At 54.0% G+C, this 17255-nt stretch overlaps 1 protein-coding gene across 2 annotated transcripts; it reads right to left on the bottom strand.

Moving 5' to 3' along the window:
* Nucleotides 1-134: 134 nt before the first annotated feature.
* Nucleotides 135-4363, bottom strand: LOC120685278 (GDSL esterase/lipase CPRD49-like). 2 transcript variants are annotated; one of them, XM_039967105.1, is made up of 6 exons: nt 4276-4363; nt 3968-4197; nt 1744-1821; nt 1095-1235; nt 751-980; nt 135-657 (listed from the first exon to the last, which is right to left on the bottom strand). In XM_039967105.1, exons 2-6 carry the CDS (start codon nt 4073-4075, stop codon nt 441-443), a joined length of 774 nt encoding a protein of 257 aa, XP_039823039.1. In that variant the 5' UTR covers nt 4076-4197; nt 4276-4363; the 3' UTR covers nt 135-440. The 2 variants fall into 2 exon arrangements, with proteins under 2 accessions (XP_039823039.1, XP_039823037.1); XM_039967103.1 differs by having other exon boundaries at nt 3968-4279.
* Nucleotides 4364-17255: the final 12892 nt, after the last annotated feature.

Here is a 17255-nt window from a genome sequence, read left to right as displayed (position 1 = left end):
AAAATCCTCTCAAAACAAAAGGGAAAAAACCACAACATTGAGTGACTTCCATTCACCGTACCTTCTGCTCTTCCACCACACCACCAGGGGAGAAAAAAAAAAGGAAAAGGAAAAAGGCCCTGGCTGCAGCCACAAAAACAAATCATTATGATTTCTTCATATAAGAAAAATCATCATCTCAACTCATCCTCCGCAAACATGAGTTATATGTATAATAATAATTCTGCTCTCATCTCTTGAAGAAATAGTAGTATAAATATGATAGCCATGAACAGGAAATTAAATAATCAAGAATAATCTTTATTTGAGGTCTGATTAAGATGATCGATCGATCGATCGAGCTGCATACTACGTCCATGTGACAAAAGCCGTCAAACTAGTCGTTATTCGTCTCAATTGACCCGCTTCGAAGCGGCTAAGGCACACAGTCTGCCAGTCACTCAGTCCCATGGTATCTTCCTGTGGATGGTCCACTCCGAGGGGTTCACGGTGGCGTCGCCGCTGGAGGAGACGAGGTCGTAGGGCGAGTCCTCGGCGAACTCCGTCGGCAAAGCCTTCCAGTGCAGGCACGGGTCCCAGTCGTCTGCCTCCTTGAGCACCTTGAGGATCTCTTCCACCACGATGTTGCTCCCCTCTTCAGACAGATGCAGGCCATCTCTGCATGTTCAGATCGACATGCACGATATGAGATGCAGAGCGGTAGCAATTAAGCAGCCAAGGACATGAATCAACTATTAAACCACCACTCACGTAAAGCATGCCGTCATCCAGTCCTCCCTCTTCTGCATGGCATGCCACAGATCAACCACCTTCAGGTTCATCTCTTTGCACAGAGCTACGCAGGCGTCCGAGTAGAGGTGGCAGGTCTCGTTGGTCCGCACGATCTCGCTCAGTATAGTGCTGCTGGTTGATGTGCGAAGCATCTCCTCGTTCAGAGGTGGACAGCTCAGGAAGATAACACGGGTCTTCTCGGATAAGCTCTGAACACAAAATCAAGCAACAGTAAAAAACAATAAGCGCGGGCATAGGGCATTCACTCACTTAAGAATTAACAAACGAAGTTAAATTAATTATGCAGACAGCATTTTACGTACCTTCAGGTGCTCCGCAATCTTTCTCATGTTGTCTATGTACTCATCTATCGGCACGTGAGGCCCCAGACCAGACGAGTGGGCAGCAATGGAGTCATTTCCACCAAAGTAAACTATTACCAAAGATGGCTGCACTGGTGAATCCTACGGAGGGTACAAAGTAAGCGAAAATCAGCCTGCTGATTGCGAACCTCATCACAGATTGTACTTACAATCATTATATCATACTGATCGATCGAGAATATGTTCCCTGAGAACAAAAAATAGCTAACAACTATTCCTACATTTCAAGCAGCATCCATTTTGGTACGAGCTGAGATCAACAAATTGAAAGAGGCCAAAGTAATCAGCAATTTAACATATATAGATCGGGTTCGCAACCTCTAATATGGAAAAGAATATTTCATCAAAAAAATATGGAAATGAATAGAGTTTTTTTTAACATATATAGTTCATAGGCATGCTTTCTTTATCTGAACATAAATTTTTCTGGAGGTATGGTACTGCTTAAGTCCAAACGATACAAGAGTCACAGGGGAAAAACAGAAATGATATAAGATAATGCGCTCAAGTCCACACATTCAATGAATTCTCTACCATTTCATCCATCTGATCTTAAGGAGGCCATGGGTATTCCAGAAAACAGTCATACCTTAGGGAACACTTTGTCCATGACTTGAAGAGCCCGCCTTGTGTTCCAGCCGATATATCCTCTAAGCAAGATATCAGCCTGAATGATTGGCAGACAGACACAAGAGTTAGTGAAGTATAAATGTTACCAGATAGTTCATAAACGAACAGATAAGTTGACACAAAAGCTTAATCTGAACTATGTTCCTCCAGTCTCTAGGGTCCGGAACGATACCACATATTAAAGTTTCATGAACCAACAAGTTAACCAAGAGCTTAAGCTACTGAAAAGAAAAAGAAAAATAGTGCAATATACTCATATTGTTCATTGTATGCTTCCAGTTTACGTCATTTTCTTCTGCTTCTTTTTACAAAGTTGTCTAAGCTGTTCTATAAAAATAATTGAGGACCTCGGAGTTTATCAGTTGCCCGCCCTAGTAGCATGAGCTTTGCAGCTTTGTTGCCTATAAAAACCAAGAGACAATTGTAATTATATCATGACAGATAGTATTTATCAAAAATTTGCAGCACACATACAAGAGTATGCTAGCCAGGACCCATTCGAATTTCATTTCCATGCATAAACTAGTTGGTTACAGATTTGCATAGATTTTCCTTGTCTGGATATTTTGATTAAATTTCCATCATATGCTTCCAAATACGTTTCAATAATGTTTGGTCCTTGACTTTGATGCCAAGTGTGACGATTTGTGGATAATCCAAACTTTGTTTTAAATCATTCCTTGTCTTAAAACATCACATTCCACATTAAAAACAAACCAATTGATACTATTATGAATAGTTCTGAAAGTAGACACAAATAGGGATAAAAAAAATTACTTGCTGAATGTCACAGGTATTTAATTGCCTGGTTCTAATATGGCAGGTCCTATATTAAAATAGGAGTTGGACAGTATAGTGTAAATATATTGGGATAAATCTTGATGTCACAGCACATTCATACATGTTGTCAATATTCTGACTTAGTTGTAGGCCACTGGAGCAAGCCAACAGACAGAAAGTGATCTAGTGCAGCAAACTGTGTTTCAAATATGTGTGTTTGCCCCCAAAGGTAACTTAGCCTTGCCATGTTTATTCAATCTCTTTATATCCAGCTCAAAGTCCTATAAGCAGTATCCGTAAAATTGGAAAAGAAAATCATAGGAAGCTCCTCTCAAAGGGAAAAAAATGAACAGAAGAAACAAACCAAGCTACTGCAACTGCAAGATAGGAGGTTATCATGCTAGCTGGTTAAAAACAAATGGAAACATCAGAAAGGTAAAAAGAGGGGGGGAAATTCTCATTTTCGTCACATGCTCATGCGAAACATAAATATCCTTTAAAACTATATATGTTAATTATAATTTGAGGCCATATTCAATAGACAGTCAGAACAATCCCACATTTGGTCCACATACACGCTAACCCCCTTCCTCTTATTAAGGGTACAACATAATTTAAAGTCTTAATAATGTTCATTGTTAACCCTATCCCCTGAACTGCCCAGTTGTGGAAACCCATACCTTAAGGAGCTGAGCAACTATGCTCTTGTCATTAATACAACCTCTGGATAATTTCTCAGAAAAATTGTTGATTCCAGGGCAAAAAAAAAACAATAGCGATTTCGTGTCATTGATTATCAAAAGCAATAGGACAGAGGAATTCTGTTGTTGAGCGTTTATTTCTCCGTGGCCTTCTTCTCAGTGTCACCTAAAAGATTTTGCATAAGCCATTCTGGTGGCCAAGTTATATTAAAGACGCCTTTTACTCCTCGAAGAATCAATTATTTGATCCTCAAGATAAGCCCCAGAGTAGCATGGCTGGGATATATATGGAACGGCAAACATGCTGAACAGTCTGCAGCTGTTTGTGTTCTTGTTCTGTGGTCTTTTTTCTTTTTGATGGCTGCTAGCTGTTTTTTATCCATCCTTTCCTGCTTGAGTTCCTTTTACACGCATGTCGTTTGATTCAGTCTGAACAAACATGCTGAATGCCTGAATGGCTTGGTAGCTATTGGGATGTGGCGTGACTTGCATCCGTACTGACTAGTGACTTGCATTCTGTTCTGTTCTGTACTGGCCTACTGGGGCATGCGATGCGCTCTCTCTAGAGTCTAGAATCTAGGTAGACAAGAACAAGACTACTTTCCTGCAGAGGAGAGGAACTAGTCGTTCATTCATCTCGCTCTCTCGCTGTCACTACTCCTGAATAGGCGGGGCGAGCTTGAAATCACAAATCATGCGTACCTTGCGGGCGTAGATGTCGGCGAGCGCGGCGCCCCATCCGCCGTTGCTGAAGCTGTACTGCACGATGGAGGAGCCGAACAGCACGAACACCGGCCGGCCTCCGAGCATCCTCCGATCCGAGACGCCTTGGTTCGGCCGGTTTGATTCCTTGGTCTTCCTCCACCTCCGCTCCTCCTCTCGATCTGCCCTGCTTTCTCTCCGCGGCTAGGCTATGCCAATGCTACCTGAATCTGATTCAAGGGAGGAAGAAGAAAGTAGCTGGACAAGTGCAGTGAAAGTGGACAGCTGCTGCTACTCCATTCGCTTACTTTATTGCCGCCGGGGCCAGGGCCGTCGGCTAGTGAATGGATGTGCACAGGCAGGCAGGAGGCAGCCGTGGGCCGTGGTCGAGGTTGGAGGGCTGGACTTTGGAGGCGAGCTTCCTGCAGCCTCCTAAGAAAGGCCGTGTTTGGTTACAGGATTTCTTCGTCGCATGTTTTTCAAGAAAAGAATCTCATACGTAGAGTATTAAACGAAATTTATTTGCAAAATTTTGTCACGGATGAGTGTAATATTTCACGACGAATCTAAGGACAGTAATTAATCGATGATTGGCTACAGTGATGCTACAGTAATCATCCTCTAATCGCGCGGTCAAATACCTCGTTAGATTCGTTTCGTGAAATAGCGCAGAGTTGTAAAATTAATTTTATAAATTATTTTTATTTAATATCTCTAATTATTGATCTAAATTTTTATGCTCCGGCAGTAAATTTTTATGCTCCGGCAGCCACTAGAGCGCTGTGCACAACAGTTAGTTGTCTCGCCTCTCCCGTATTTATTCCCCTGCCAAACTTGGCCAACGGCCTCATTACTCCTCAGGCAGCGCAGCAGTACAAGACGTCAAAGCCTTTGCCGGTGGCCCCGCTTCCGACTCCAATTTTACTCATTCAAAATATATACTTAATATAGTGCTTCCTCAGTTTCCATTCATACATCTATTCTTTTTCAAAACAAGACATTCACGTGCGTGCACGGAGTAATAAATGTGCTGCATCACTACTCCCTCCGTACGTTTATTCTTTTCAAAATCATATATTTTCAGTTTTGACTGCCGTAAAATTCGGCACGATGAATATTGCAGAGCACCACACACTATGATCTGCGAGCTCTATCTCCCGTGTAGATCCTGTAATATAGATTCATGGTGTGCCAGTTAAATTGATATGAAATTGACAAGAGAAAGAAATTTAATGAGTAATTATTAGGGAATAGTTCGACCAGGCCAAGTAGTCTGATATGCCAATAGGAGCATCAGCTATACGAATCCGAGACACAGAGTACTGTGACGGAAGTGGCGAGGCCCCCGTGTGCGGTGTCTTCGACGTGGCGATGCGAGTGAGGAGGAGTCCAACGGCGGGTGTGGCGAGGCTCCCGCACGTTGTGTTTTCGTGGTAGCGACTGCGAGGCAGCTGGCGTGAGGTTTGGATTCGACGTTTCCACTCTATCGGATGGTGTGTGGCGTTGCAGCGGTACTACAGCGACAGGTTTCCGCATGGCGGTGGCTGCTCGGTAAGGTGCCGTCTACTTCCCTCTTCTCCCTTCCGGCGCGGGGCTGTGTCTTCATGACAACTACAGGTGAAGATATGTGGTTGGCCGCGATGACTTCACTTATTTTCTGTCTGTGTCGCCCTGTGGGGTCGTTTCAACCGTGTTGATGACCCAATCCAGCCGGTTTAGACTTTTCCATGATAGTCTTGAGTGTTCCTTCGCGTTGAGTGGATGAGGTCCCCGTGTTGATGTCCCAATCCAACCGGTTGAGTTTAGTTGTTGAGTTTCCCAGGTTGATGTCCCAATCAAACTGGGTGAATTTGTTTTTTTTTCTTGGCTATGGTCTTCTAGGGACGTAGCCTTGTACTTTTCTGTTATATCAATGAAACGCGCACTATCTTGTGTGGTTCGTTCAAAAAAAAACAATTAAGAATAAACCCAAGTATAAAAGAGATGCATCCAACTTGTTAAACTCAATTTATCATCTCCATTAGTCAAATCGGACCTAACCACTAACAATCACGATGATAAATTAAATAAAGCTTGTCGCTGAATCTAATTATAAAAGACTTTATCTCTAACTCATGACTGTGATTGGACGAGTTAGCCTATAATAGATCGAATCTAACCCAATCCCACCACTTAAAGATCGAACCTAACCGAGACAGTGTGAGATTGTCGAGGACCACGATTAGGGGCACCCTAATCGGGGTACTAAAATCACCCTAAAAACGCAAACACATATTAGGCAACAGAGCCCACGAAGGCCTACGGCCTCCTTCCAATCTGGAAGAAAGGAAATGACTCAAAGAAGCCGAGCACGCGGCCCATCCGCACCCTCCACGGACCCGCGGGGTGATCTCCATCTCGCTCGAGGGCTCCCATCGAGACCCTCGACCGCGCCCCGTGTCTCCGCCTCGCTCGAGGGTAGCGAGCCTACCCTCGGGGAGGCGAATCGTCTCCGCCTCGCTCGAGGGTAGCGAACCTACCCTCGAGCGGGGCGAATCGTCTCCGTCTCGCTCGAGACCACCCCTCGACGAAAAGGACAAACGGCCCTTCTGCTCACCCGCCCGTCGTACGGAGTCATTAAATGCCAACCACTCCTCCACAGCGCACAGGTCAGACGGCGTCAGGCCGGCATTCCCCACAGTGGCTGTGACCGGAGTCCCGTCCGCCAACTCCGGTCACTGCTCCGCCATGCCGGACGCTGTGGCAACACTGTGGGAACCTGCAACACGGTACGAGACGTGCTCGGCATAGCTCCCGTTACTATTCTGCCAACTCCTGCTGTCCGGACTCCACCTCACCACACCAACGGCCCCGGACCCGTCCCCTGCTCGGGAAGGGATCCGGCGTCGCCACGTGTCCCCCAAGAAGGGACGCTCAGCACTAGCACCCGGAGGCCCGGACCTCCCCCCTCGAGGGGTCCAGGACCTCCACATGACTCCCGGACCCCCTTAGCGCACGCGCTAGCACTCCACCCAGGGGCCAGGGACCGGCACGTGCCCCACTACCGCTGGCACACATATATATGCAAGATCTTGGCCTGCAGGGCCCACGAAACGCCGCCACGCCACACCTGGAAAACGGTACACCCTACAGCGACGACCACGCCGCCTGCTGGGGCTGTCAGGACGCCGGCGCGATCTCCGCATGGCCGAGGACGATGCCCAGGATGACTGCCACGCCCGACGCCATGCCCCACAGTGTACTTCCCACAATGCTCGACCACTGCACCCCCGCGATTCGGGGGAAAGATGACGACTTCCACGATCCCCTGCGCATGTACACCGTCCCTCCTTGTGTCTAAAAAAGGAGGAGGCGGGCTTCCTTTAAGGGGTCGGTCGGACCCATTCGATAGTACGCAACACTCAGCACCACTGAGCCTCCGATATTGGCACACGCCTCAATCAACTCCTTCTCTAGCAGAGACTTGGGAGCTTCCCTCCCTCTCTCACCTCGCCTGTACCCCCTGCTACAGGCACCTCCGGTGCAAGATAATACAGTGCCCTCGCACACCCCCTTGCTGGACGTACGGCCCAGCGGCCGGAACCAGAATAAACCCGTGCGTTACTATGTTGCCTCTTGCATCAACATCTGGGACGAGGAAACACGCAGCAGCATTACTAGTTGGGTCCGGACTGCCGGGTCAGGACACCGACAGTTGGCGCGCCAGGTAGGGGACTGCAGCCCTAGTGCCTCCCAGGGGAGGCGTGACTGCGGCGTCGCCCTTCCCCTTCGGGATGCGCAACGCTGCCTCCTACGCCTCTTCGTCCAGCACCAACTTCGCCGAGTATGAGGATCTGTCGGGTCATCACCTCCTGTCGATCCGCAACCTCATCACATCGTCTCCTAACGACTCCTACCCCGAGACGGCGAGCTCGATCGCCAACGACATCAGCTTCTTCATGGACAACTTCATGGCCGAGGAGGCCGAGGACTACTACCCCGACGCTTTCCGCTCGTTCCAGCTCACGGCGGCTTACTGCCTCACCTGCTCCGAGGACTCCAACGAGGGGGGTTACGATCCCGCCCAAGAGTGCTTCATGGTCCAGCTCGCGGACGGGCAAGAGGACAACGCTCCGGGTGATGACGGGAACGGCGGGGCAGACGCGCAGGTAAACCAGAATAAACTCGTGCGTTACTGTGTTGCCTCTTGCATCAACATCTAGGACGAGGAAACATGCAGCAGCATTACTAGTTGGGTCCGGATTGCCGGGTCAGGACACCGACAGTTGGGGATTGGATTGAACAAGATTCGCCCCAGCAAGTCGCCATTTCATGGCGTTGCGCCGGGGAAGCGAGTCCAACCCCTCAGCTAGATCGATCTACCCATCTGCTTCGGCACGGCAGCCAACTTCCGCAAGGAAGTGCTCACCTTTGAGGTGGTGGGGTTTCGGGGATCCTATCACGCCATTCTTGGTCGTCCCTGTTACGCCAAGTTCTTGGCCATCCCCAACTACACCTACCTCAAGCTGAAGATGCCGGGTCCGAAGGGTGTGATCACCGTCGGCTCTTCGTTCGAGCATGCCTACGAGTGCGATGTCAAGTGCGTTGAGCACGTGGAGGCTCAAGCGGAGGACGAGGCCCTCGCAGCCACCCTCGACAAAATGGCAAGTGAGGCCTTGGACTCCACGCACCGACACGCGGGTAGCTTCGAACCCACCGAGGGTATCAAGAAGGTGCCCCTCGACCCGAATCACTCCGACGACAAGGCGTTGCAGGTCAGCGCCACCCTCGACAGCAAATAGGAAGTGGTGCTCATTGACTTTCTCCGCGCCAACGCAGACACCTTTGCGTGGAGCCCCTCGGACATGCCTGGCATACCGAGGGAGGTCGTCGAGCACTCCCTTGATATCTGACCCAACTCCAAGCCGGTGAAGCAGCGCTTGCGACGTTTTGACGAGCTCAAGCTCCGGGCGATCGGCGAGGAGCTGCAGAAACTTCTGGCGGCTGGATTCATCAAGGAAGTATTCCATCCCGAGTGCCTAGCTAATCCTGTATTAGTGAAGGAAAAGAATGGGAGTTGGCGGATGTGCGTAGACTACACTAGTTTAAATAAAGTATGTCCGAAGGTTCCCTTTCCTTTGCCACGCATTGATCAAATCGTAGATTCAACTGTGGGATGCGAACTTTTATCCTTTCTTGATGCTTACTCTGGTTACCACCAAATTAAGATGAAAGAGTCCAACCAGCTCGCGACTTCTTTTATCACACCTTTCGATATGTACTGCTACGTCACGATGCCCTTTGGCCTCAGAAACGCCAGAGCTACATATCAGCGGTGTATGCTCCACGTTTTCGGGGACCATCTCGGGCGGAACGTAGAGGCATATGTCGACGACATCGTTGTAAAATCCAGGAAGGCGGACGACCTGATTGCCGATCTTAGGATCGCATTCGATTGCCTAAGGGCCTAAGGGGTAAAACTCAACCCCAAGAAGTGCATGTTCGGAGTCCCTCGAGGCATGCTCTTGGGCTTCATTGTCTCCCAGCGGGGCATCGAACCCAACCCTGAGAAAGTCTCGGACATCACTCGGATGGGACCGATCCAAGACCTAAAGGGAGTACAGAGGGTCATGGGATGCCTAGCGTCCCTCAGCCGATTCATCTCGCGTCTCAGCGAGAAAGGCTTACCCCTGTATCGACTCCTGAGGAAAACCGAGCGCTTCACGTGGACCCCCGAAGCTCAAGAAGCCCTCGACAGGCTGAAGATATCGCTCACTCATGCCCCCATTGTCACGCCACCCGTGGATGGCGAGCTCCTCTATCTATACGTAGCCGCGACGACCCAAGTGGTCAGCGCGGTGGTCGTTGTCGAAAGACAAGAGGAGGGCCATGCTCTGCCTATCCAACGGCCGGTGTACTACATCAGCGAGGTGTTGTCTGAAACCAAGACACGCTATCCGCAGATTCAGAAGCTGCTATACGTAGTGGTTTTGGCCTGGCGCAAGCTGCGCCACTACTTCGAGGCCCATCCCGTCACCGTGGTCTCGTCTTTCCCTCTGGGAGAGATAGTCCGCAACAGGGAAGCCGAGGGCAGAATTGCCAAATGGTCCGTGGAGTTGATGGGAGAAACTCTCACCTACGCCCCCCCCTGCAAAGCGATCAAGTCCCAAGTCTTGGCTGACTTCGTGGCTGAGTGGACGGACACTCAGCTACCCCCACCACAAATCCAGGCTGAATGCTGGACCGTGTACTTCGATGAGTCGGTGATGAAAACCGGCGTCGACGCTGGCCTCCTCTTCATCTCACCCCTCGGAGATCACATGCGATACGTAATACGCTTGCACTTCCCTACGTCTAACAATATGGCAGAGTACGAGGCCCTCCTCAGTGGCCTCCGCATCGCCATCGAGCTTGGCGTCAAACGCCTCGACGTACGCGGTGACTCTCAACTTGTCATCGACCAAGTGATGAAGGAGTCTAGCTGCCACGACCCGAAGATGGAGGCATACTGCAAAGCAGTACGCTACCTCGAAGACAAGTTCGACGGCCTAGAACTCAATCATGTCCCGCGCAAGTACAACGAGGATGCCGACGAACTAGCCAAGATCGCGTCAGGGCGGACCACCGTCCCCCCGAACTTCTTCGCTCGCGACATCACCAAGCCCTCCGTCGAATTCAAGGATCCGGCGGAGCCAGGCCCCTCGAACGCCGGGCCCTCCGGTGGGAACCCCCCGGCGGACGAGGCCGAGCCCATGGACATTGACTTCGAGACCTCCTCCACAGACGAGGCCGAAGCAATGGAGATCGACGAGGCCCCCACTTCGCAAGATTGGCGCACCCAGTTCCTCGACTAGATGATTCGAGGGATCCTACCCTCGGACCGCGCTCAGGCGCGGCGCCTCGCTAGGCGGGCCAAGTCCTTCGCCCTAATCGACGACGAGCTGTACAAGCACAGTCCCTCGAGCGTCTTGCAATGATGCATCCCCATCCCCGAGGGGCAAGGAGCTGATCTGTGAAATTCACGCTGGCACCTGCGGTCATCACGCCGCGCCGCGAACCCTCATGGGTAACACATTTTGACAAGGCTTTTACTGGCCCACCGCGGTCGCCGACGCCACCGACGTCGTGCAGACCTGCGAGGGTTACCAGTTCTACGCTCGAAAGACGCACCTCCCGGCCCACGCTCTGCAGACCATCCCCATCACGTGGCCGTTTGCTATGTGGGGGCTGGACCTCGTCGGCCCGCTGCAGAAGGCGCCCGGGGGCTTCACCCACTTGTTGGTAGCAATGGACAAATTCTCCAAGTGGATCGAGGCTCGACCCATCGGCAAGATTAAATCCGAGCAAGCCGTTCTGTTCTTTACTGACATTGTCTTCAGGTTCGGGGTCCCGAACTCGATCATCACCGACAATGGCACCCAGTTCAGAGGCAAGAAATTCTTGGCGTTCTGCGACAGCTACCACATACGTGTGGACTGGTCGGCTGTGGCGCACCCACAGATGAATGGGCAAGTGGAGTGTGCTAATGGCATGATCCTCCAAGGACTGAAACCAAGGGTCTTCAACAAGCTGCACAAGTTTGGCCGGAGGTGGTTCACAGAACCACCCTCGGTTATTTGGAGCCTGAGGACGACCCCAAGCAGAGCCACGGGCTTTACCCCATTCTTCCTCGTCTATGGTGCTAAGGCCATACTCCCCACGGACCTAGAGTACGGGTCACCAAGGCTCAAGGCCTATCAAGAGCAGCAGAACCAGCGAGCCCGCGAAGACTCGCTGGATCAAGTGGACGAGGCTCGAGACGTGGTGATCCTACACTCTGCGCGCTACCAGCAGTCTTTGCGAAGATATCAAGCTCAGATAGTTCGGCGCCGAGACCTCAACAAAGGGGACTTGGTGCTGAGGCTTCGACAGGACAACAGGGGCCGCCACAAGCTCTCACCACTGTGGGAAGGCTCATACATCATCACCGAGGTGCTCAAGCCCGGCACGTACAAGCTGGCGAACGAAAACGGCGAAGTCTTCACCAATGCTTGGAACATACAGCAACTACGTCGCTTCTATCCTTAGAGTTCCGAGCTATTTGTACATCGTTTGTACTCGCATTTTCGATTTCCCGAAACAATAAAGGAGTATGCTTTACTTGTTTATTTTTTGGGAACCTTCCGGACCCTCGGGGGCTCGGATGCGCACGAACACTGAGGTACGCCTGGCTTTACCCTTGGCAAAGCCAAGCCTCCCTCGGGGGCTACTACGGGGGAACCCCCGATCGTCCCCAAAAATCGCCAACATTTTTTCGAAAAATTTCCGACTCTAAGTTTCTCGTACACTTGGAAAAAAACGGACGCGAGGCATAAGCAACTACGGTACGGGGCCGGCCGAGTCGGGGGGCCGCCTACGCCTCTGGGATACGTTACCCCCCTCACCACCTCACACCTAAGTCGCTTATGACCGCGAAATTCCTCGCAGAAGTTTACCAAAGTCGCATACGAGAACACGGAAGTAGAGTAAAGAAAACGAGGGCTTGAATGCACAAGGCCTCGATGGGCCACACTGTCGATTTACGATAACGAATTTCTTAATTCACAAGTACAATCAGGACAAGTACTAATTCATTACTTGGGCTCTGAGGCCCAGTCTCCCTACATGTTATCATCCCCCCTTTGCGGGTCTTCAGCAGCATCGAATTCGGCTATCGGGGGGATGTCAGCTTCGAGCTTCCCGGTCAGGACTGTGGCGAACTCCTCGGCGGCTGCGTCGGCGTTGTCCATGATGGCCGACGCGGCGTCCGCATCGGTGTCGTTGGGAACGACGTACCCCGACGACACCCTCTGGAGGTCCATGATATAGTGTGTCGAGGCCACGGCGAGGGCTTGCAGGACACCGAGGCGGAAGGTGCTCTTGGCGTACTCGGCGATCCGGCCACCTAGCGCTCGCAGGCGGCTGATCACTGAACTACCAGACACGGCGCCCTCCTCCTCGAGCTCCTGGCACACGCTCACAGCGGTCCGCTCCAGGTCAGTGTACTCCGCCTGCGCCGCCATGAGCGCGGTGTTCACCGCCTCCTTCGCCGCAGTCTCGTCTGCCACTCTTTGCCTCAGCTCTAATCAAAGGAACCAAGATAAGCTGCGAAAAATTTGAATCCAACAACAGCGAAATTTCGAGCACACACCCACGATATTCTTCTGCGCCTCCTCCTGCTGGACTCGGGCGGCCTCTTCGAGCGAAGACAAGGAGTTCTCCTTCTCCTTGAGGGCGGCCTTCGCATTCCGGATGGCCACCTCCTTTTCCTCGTGGGCTTTGCCCTTCTCCTCGAGGGTCCCGGTGAGCGTGGTGACGTTCGCCTTCTCATGCTGGAGCTTGGCCTCCTTGCCTTGGAGCTCGGCCTCCTTGCACTGGAGCTCGGCTTCCTTCTGCTCGAGCGCCATCCTAGTGCGCTGCAGCTTGGCGGTTTGCGCCTCGGCTTCCTGAGCCTTCTGCTCTGTTGCGGCCCTCTGGACGTCAAGCTCGCCGGCGGTCCGCGCCAGCTCCTCCTCTAGCGCCTGCTGATGCGCCCCCAGATCCGTCATCTTGGTGTTGGCGTCGATATTCTGGAGCACCAAGCCAGCATTGTGCTGCCCAAGCCAGCGCACCAGGGAGTACAGCCGGGTCATCTCGGCGGTCTTTTTGCGCGAGATGTCCCTCAGCCGCTGCAAGTTAAAAGGCGTGGGTAAAACACACGAAATCAAGGCCAAATACGAACGATTCTCGGGAGGGAGCCGCTTACCTGACTAATCTGATAATCCGTCATCCTATGGAGCTCCACGGCGCGATCGAGGTGGTTCAGAATCTGAGAGCCGTCCTCGATCTGCGCCTGCCAGACGGCCTCCTCCTCCTGCTCGTCGCGGAGAAACTCCGGGGGGACCCCGGACTGGATGATTGCCCCGTGATGGGGCCCCTCGGACGTCCCCGCGTTGAGCACCTCCTCGCAGGCCGACGTAAACTCGGCGATCCGGTCGGCGGCGCTTGCCGCAGTAGCGGGGTCGACGTCCCTCGAGTCCCCGAACTCCACGCTGCTATCCGGCAGCTGCACCACCGGCACCACGCTTTCCGGCACCGCCTGCGCCATCGTTGCCGTAGCGACACCCTCGTCCCGGGCCTCTGCAGGCACTGAGACGCGGGTTTCCTCCGCCACCGGCGCCCTCGGCGCCGACTCCTCCTCCTCCGCGATGCCCTCAACCCCAGCCCTCGGGGGCACGGGGACGAGGGTCTCATCTCCGTTTGGCTGGCGGGGCGCTCCTGCGCGTCCCCACCAGCTCCTTCTTTTGCGACCGGCCGGGCGGCACTATCCGCGTCGCTCCGATCGGCCTCGACTTCGACGTCCGGCCGGGTGGCGTCATCTGTGCCGTCCCGGCCGGCCTCCCCCACGGCGTCAGCCTGAGCGGCTGCTTCAATGCCACTCTGGCCGGCATCGCCCCCATTCCCCGGCGCTCAAGCCTGTTGGGCCGCTTGGGCCCCTCGAGTCATCGCCTCCTGCAGCTTCGCGGCCTCCGCCACAATATCTACGACGGGCGGGGGCTGCTGCGCCGTGTGCGGCATGGCGCGCTCCCCGGTCTTGAGGGCTTTGGCCGGCGCGAGCGGGGCTGCATCCTTGGCGACGGCCCCGGAGCTGGAAATCGGGGAAGAAAGGCTGAGGTTAGCAGGATTGTGGGATCGATTAAATGAATGCAAAGAATAAAACCAAAACCACTTACCCGGACCGGGCGCTCATACTGCGTTTGCCCGTGCCACTCCTTCGGGCCCGCGGCACACTGACGCCCCTCGATGACTGATCCGAGGGTATCGTCCTCGGATCGGCCTGGAGCCTCGAGGCCGTCTGCGCGGGCGTCTCCGCGCTCGCCGCGGACCCATCTACGCCCGTCGACATAGCAGGCGCGGGGATCCCCTCACCCGTCACCGGCAGGGGCGACCTCCGCTCTGTCACGGGCGTAGACGATCTTCCGCCTGCCGCCGGCGTGGGCGACCTTCATCCCGACGCTAGCGTGGGTGACCTCCGCTCCGCCCCCGCGAGGGGCGGGCCCACTAACAACCCCGGTGTGGGCCTCGCTTCATGCAGCGTCACTAGCGCGTCCTCATCGCCAGCCTCTTGATAGACCGGCAGAGAATCCGCGCCTGTCGCTGCCACGTCATCACCCAGGAGGTTGACCTCGGCATCCGAGGTGTCCTCCTCCTCATCCGTGGACTCGGGCATAGCGGGCCACGGCTTCCCCTCCGCGTGTGCAATTTTGCACGCCTTGTCGTGCTTTTCTTTCCTCTTCCACTTCCTGTCGGCAGCCGCCTCCACTGCGTCTTTCCGCCTCTTCACCGCCTCTGCGTGCAGGCGGTTGACTTCGCGTTCCTCCGGGATCGGAGGCCTCGAGGGGTGGCACCTGCGGCTCACCCCCCTGCAAAACACAATCAAATCAGAGTCAGGGAGCGGGGAAAGGAATAGCACAAGTCTGCAATGAATCGAAATCGAGACTCACCACTGAAAGGTACCCCGGCTCGGGGCATATCTTGATCTCCCAGAGATCGTTTGCATTGTCGGGGAACTCCGCCACCGCGTTCCTCGCCCTCCGGGCAGCGATGCCTCCGGGGAGCAGCACCATCGACATCCTCGAGCCCGAGGCCGGGACCCCGGGGGTGAGGCCGAAGATCGGCAGGCTCCTCTCCGTGAGAGGAATCACCCTCTGCCGGTGAAAGTTCGCGATGACGGCAGCCGCCGTCAACCCCTTCCTCGCCAGGAGCACCAACGTGTTGGTGAGGACCTCAAGCCTGGCTTGATGCGCTGGGGGCGATAACCCCAGTCCCACTTCGCTGGTCTCTCCCGGAGCATCCTGTTGGTGAACGTCGGGAGCCTGTTGCCGAAGTTGCGCAGGTAGAACCACCCTCGAGTCCACCCGGCGTTGTTCGTCATCATCTTGTTGGGGATGTACAGGTTCTTCCAGCTTGGGCGCAAATGGAGCATCAGGCCGCTGGCACGCACGAACCTCTTCGGCTGTCCCCGCATGTTCTCGACGAAGAGCTCGCCGCGGAACAAGTGGATCCACAGATCCCAATGTGCTTCAATCCCCAGGTATCCCCCACAGACAGCGACGAAGACCGCCGCCTGCGAGATGGAGTTGGGGCCGAAGTTGTGCAGCTCCGCCCCGTAGTACTCGCACAACGCCCGCATGAATCTACTGACGGGGACGCCGAATGCCCGCTCGTGGAGACGCACGAAGCTCACGACGTAGCCCTCGGGGGGATTCGGCTCCGTCTCCTCCGGCCGCGGGGGAATCCACGCCGGCCGCTTCAAGCTGGTATTCATCGGTAGCAGCCGGTCGGCGACCAGCTGGTCCAGAACCGCCTCTGTGGCGGTGGATTTCCCCCACGACAACGGCTCCCGGACGTCCGACATTGCTTCGAATTATGGGGGGATGTGGGAAGGCAAGCTCTGCGGTCCCTAAGGTGCGCTCTCGCTCTCTCCTTCTTCCTCCTCTCGCTCTCAAATGTGGGCTCAGGATGCAGGGGAGGTGGAGAAGGCAAGGGAGATGAAGGCAAATGGCCAGGTGAGCCCAAACAATCCCCCTTTTTCGCTTTTATTCACCACGACGGGCGGATTCGCCGCCACGGCACGAATCCCCCGAATTGAATGCGGTAGATTTTGATGTTGCTGATGGATGGGCCCCATGACCGCGGAGTCTCCCACGCGCGCACTCGGCAATAACTACGGCGCGGTAACCGATGGTCACGGTGCGACTGTTGCACTATTCCATCCGTCAGCCGCCGCCCACGCCTCTTCGTCTACCCAAGGTAGTCGCCTGAAAAGGCGCGCTCGCACTGCACCGCACGTACCGGGCCACGTCGCCCACGACCAGCGGAAGACCCGCGCACACGACCAGCGACTCCGCGCCGCTTGCGAACCATGACGGAATATTCCTTTCGGGGGCTCTTCACCCTCGAGGGAACCTTATTCCGAGGCCTTACTGATCAGGGGTTCGAAGCCTAGCCCGTCGAGGGTTCAACCGGCGCCCTAGATCACCAGAGTCAGGGACTACATGGATGTGCCGTACAAGCTACCCTCGAACACGGAGTTCGAGACATCCTACGCAGTGTTCAAGGCCAGTCGAGGGTGCCTAGAAGGGGGATCCCATCGACGGAGAGCATCGAGCCCTCGGACCCTATCGAATGGGTCCGAGCCCCGCCTAGCGAACCTTTGCGAGCGCTTTATGTGACGTGTCCACGGACCATGAGCCGACCCTTATCGAACGGGGCACGGACGTCCACTTGAACTACCCGATAACAGCTCACT

This window comes from Panicum virgatum, chromosome 8N (genome assembly GCF_016808335.1).
Source record: "Panicum virgatum strain AP13 chromosome 8N, P.virgatum_v5, whole genome shotgun sequence".
NCBI classification, from domain to species: Eukaryota; Viridiplantae; Streptophyta; class Magnoliopsida; order Poales; family Poaceae; genus Panicum; species Panicum virgatum.
This window is presented reverse-complemented; position numbering and strand designations above follow the sequence as displayed.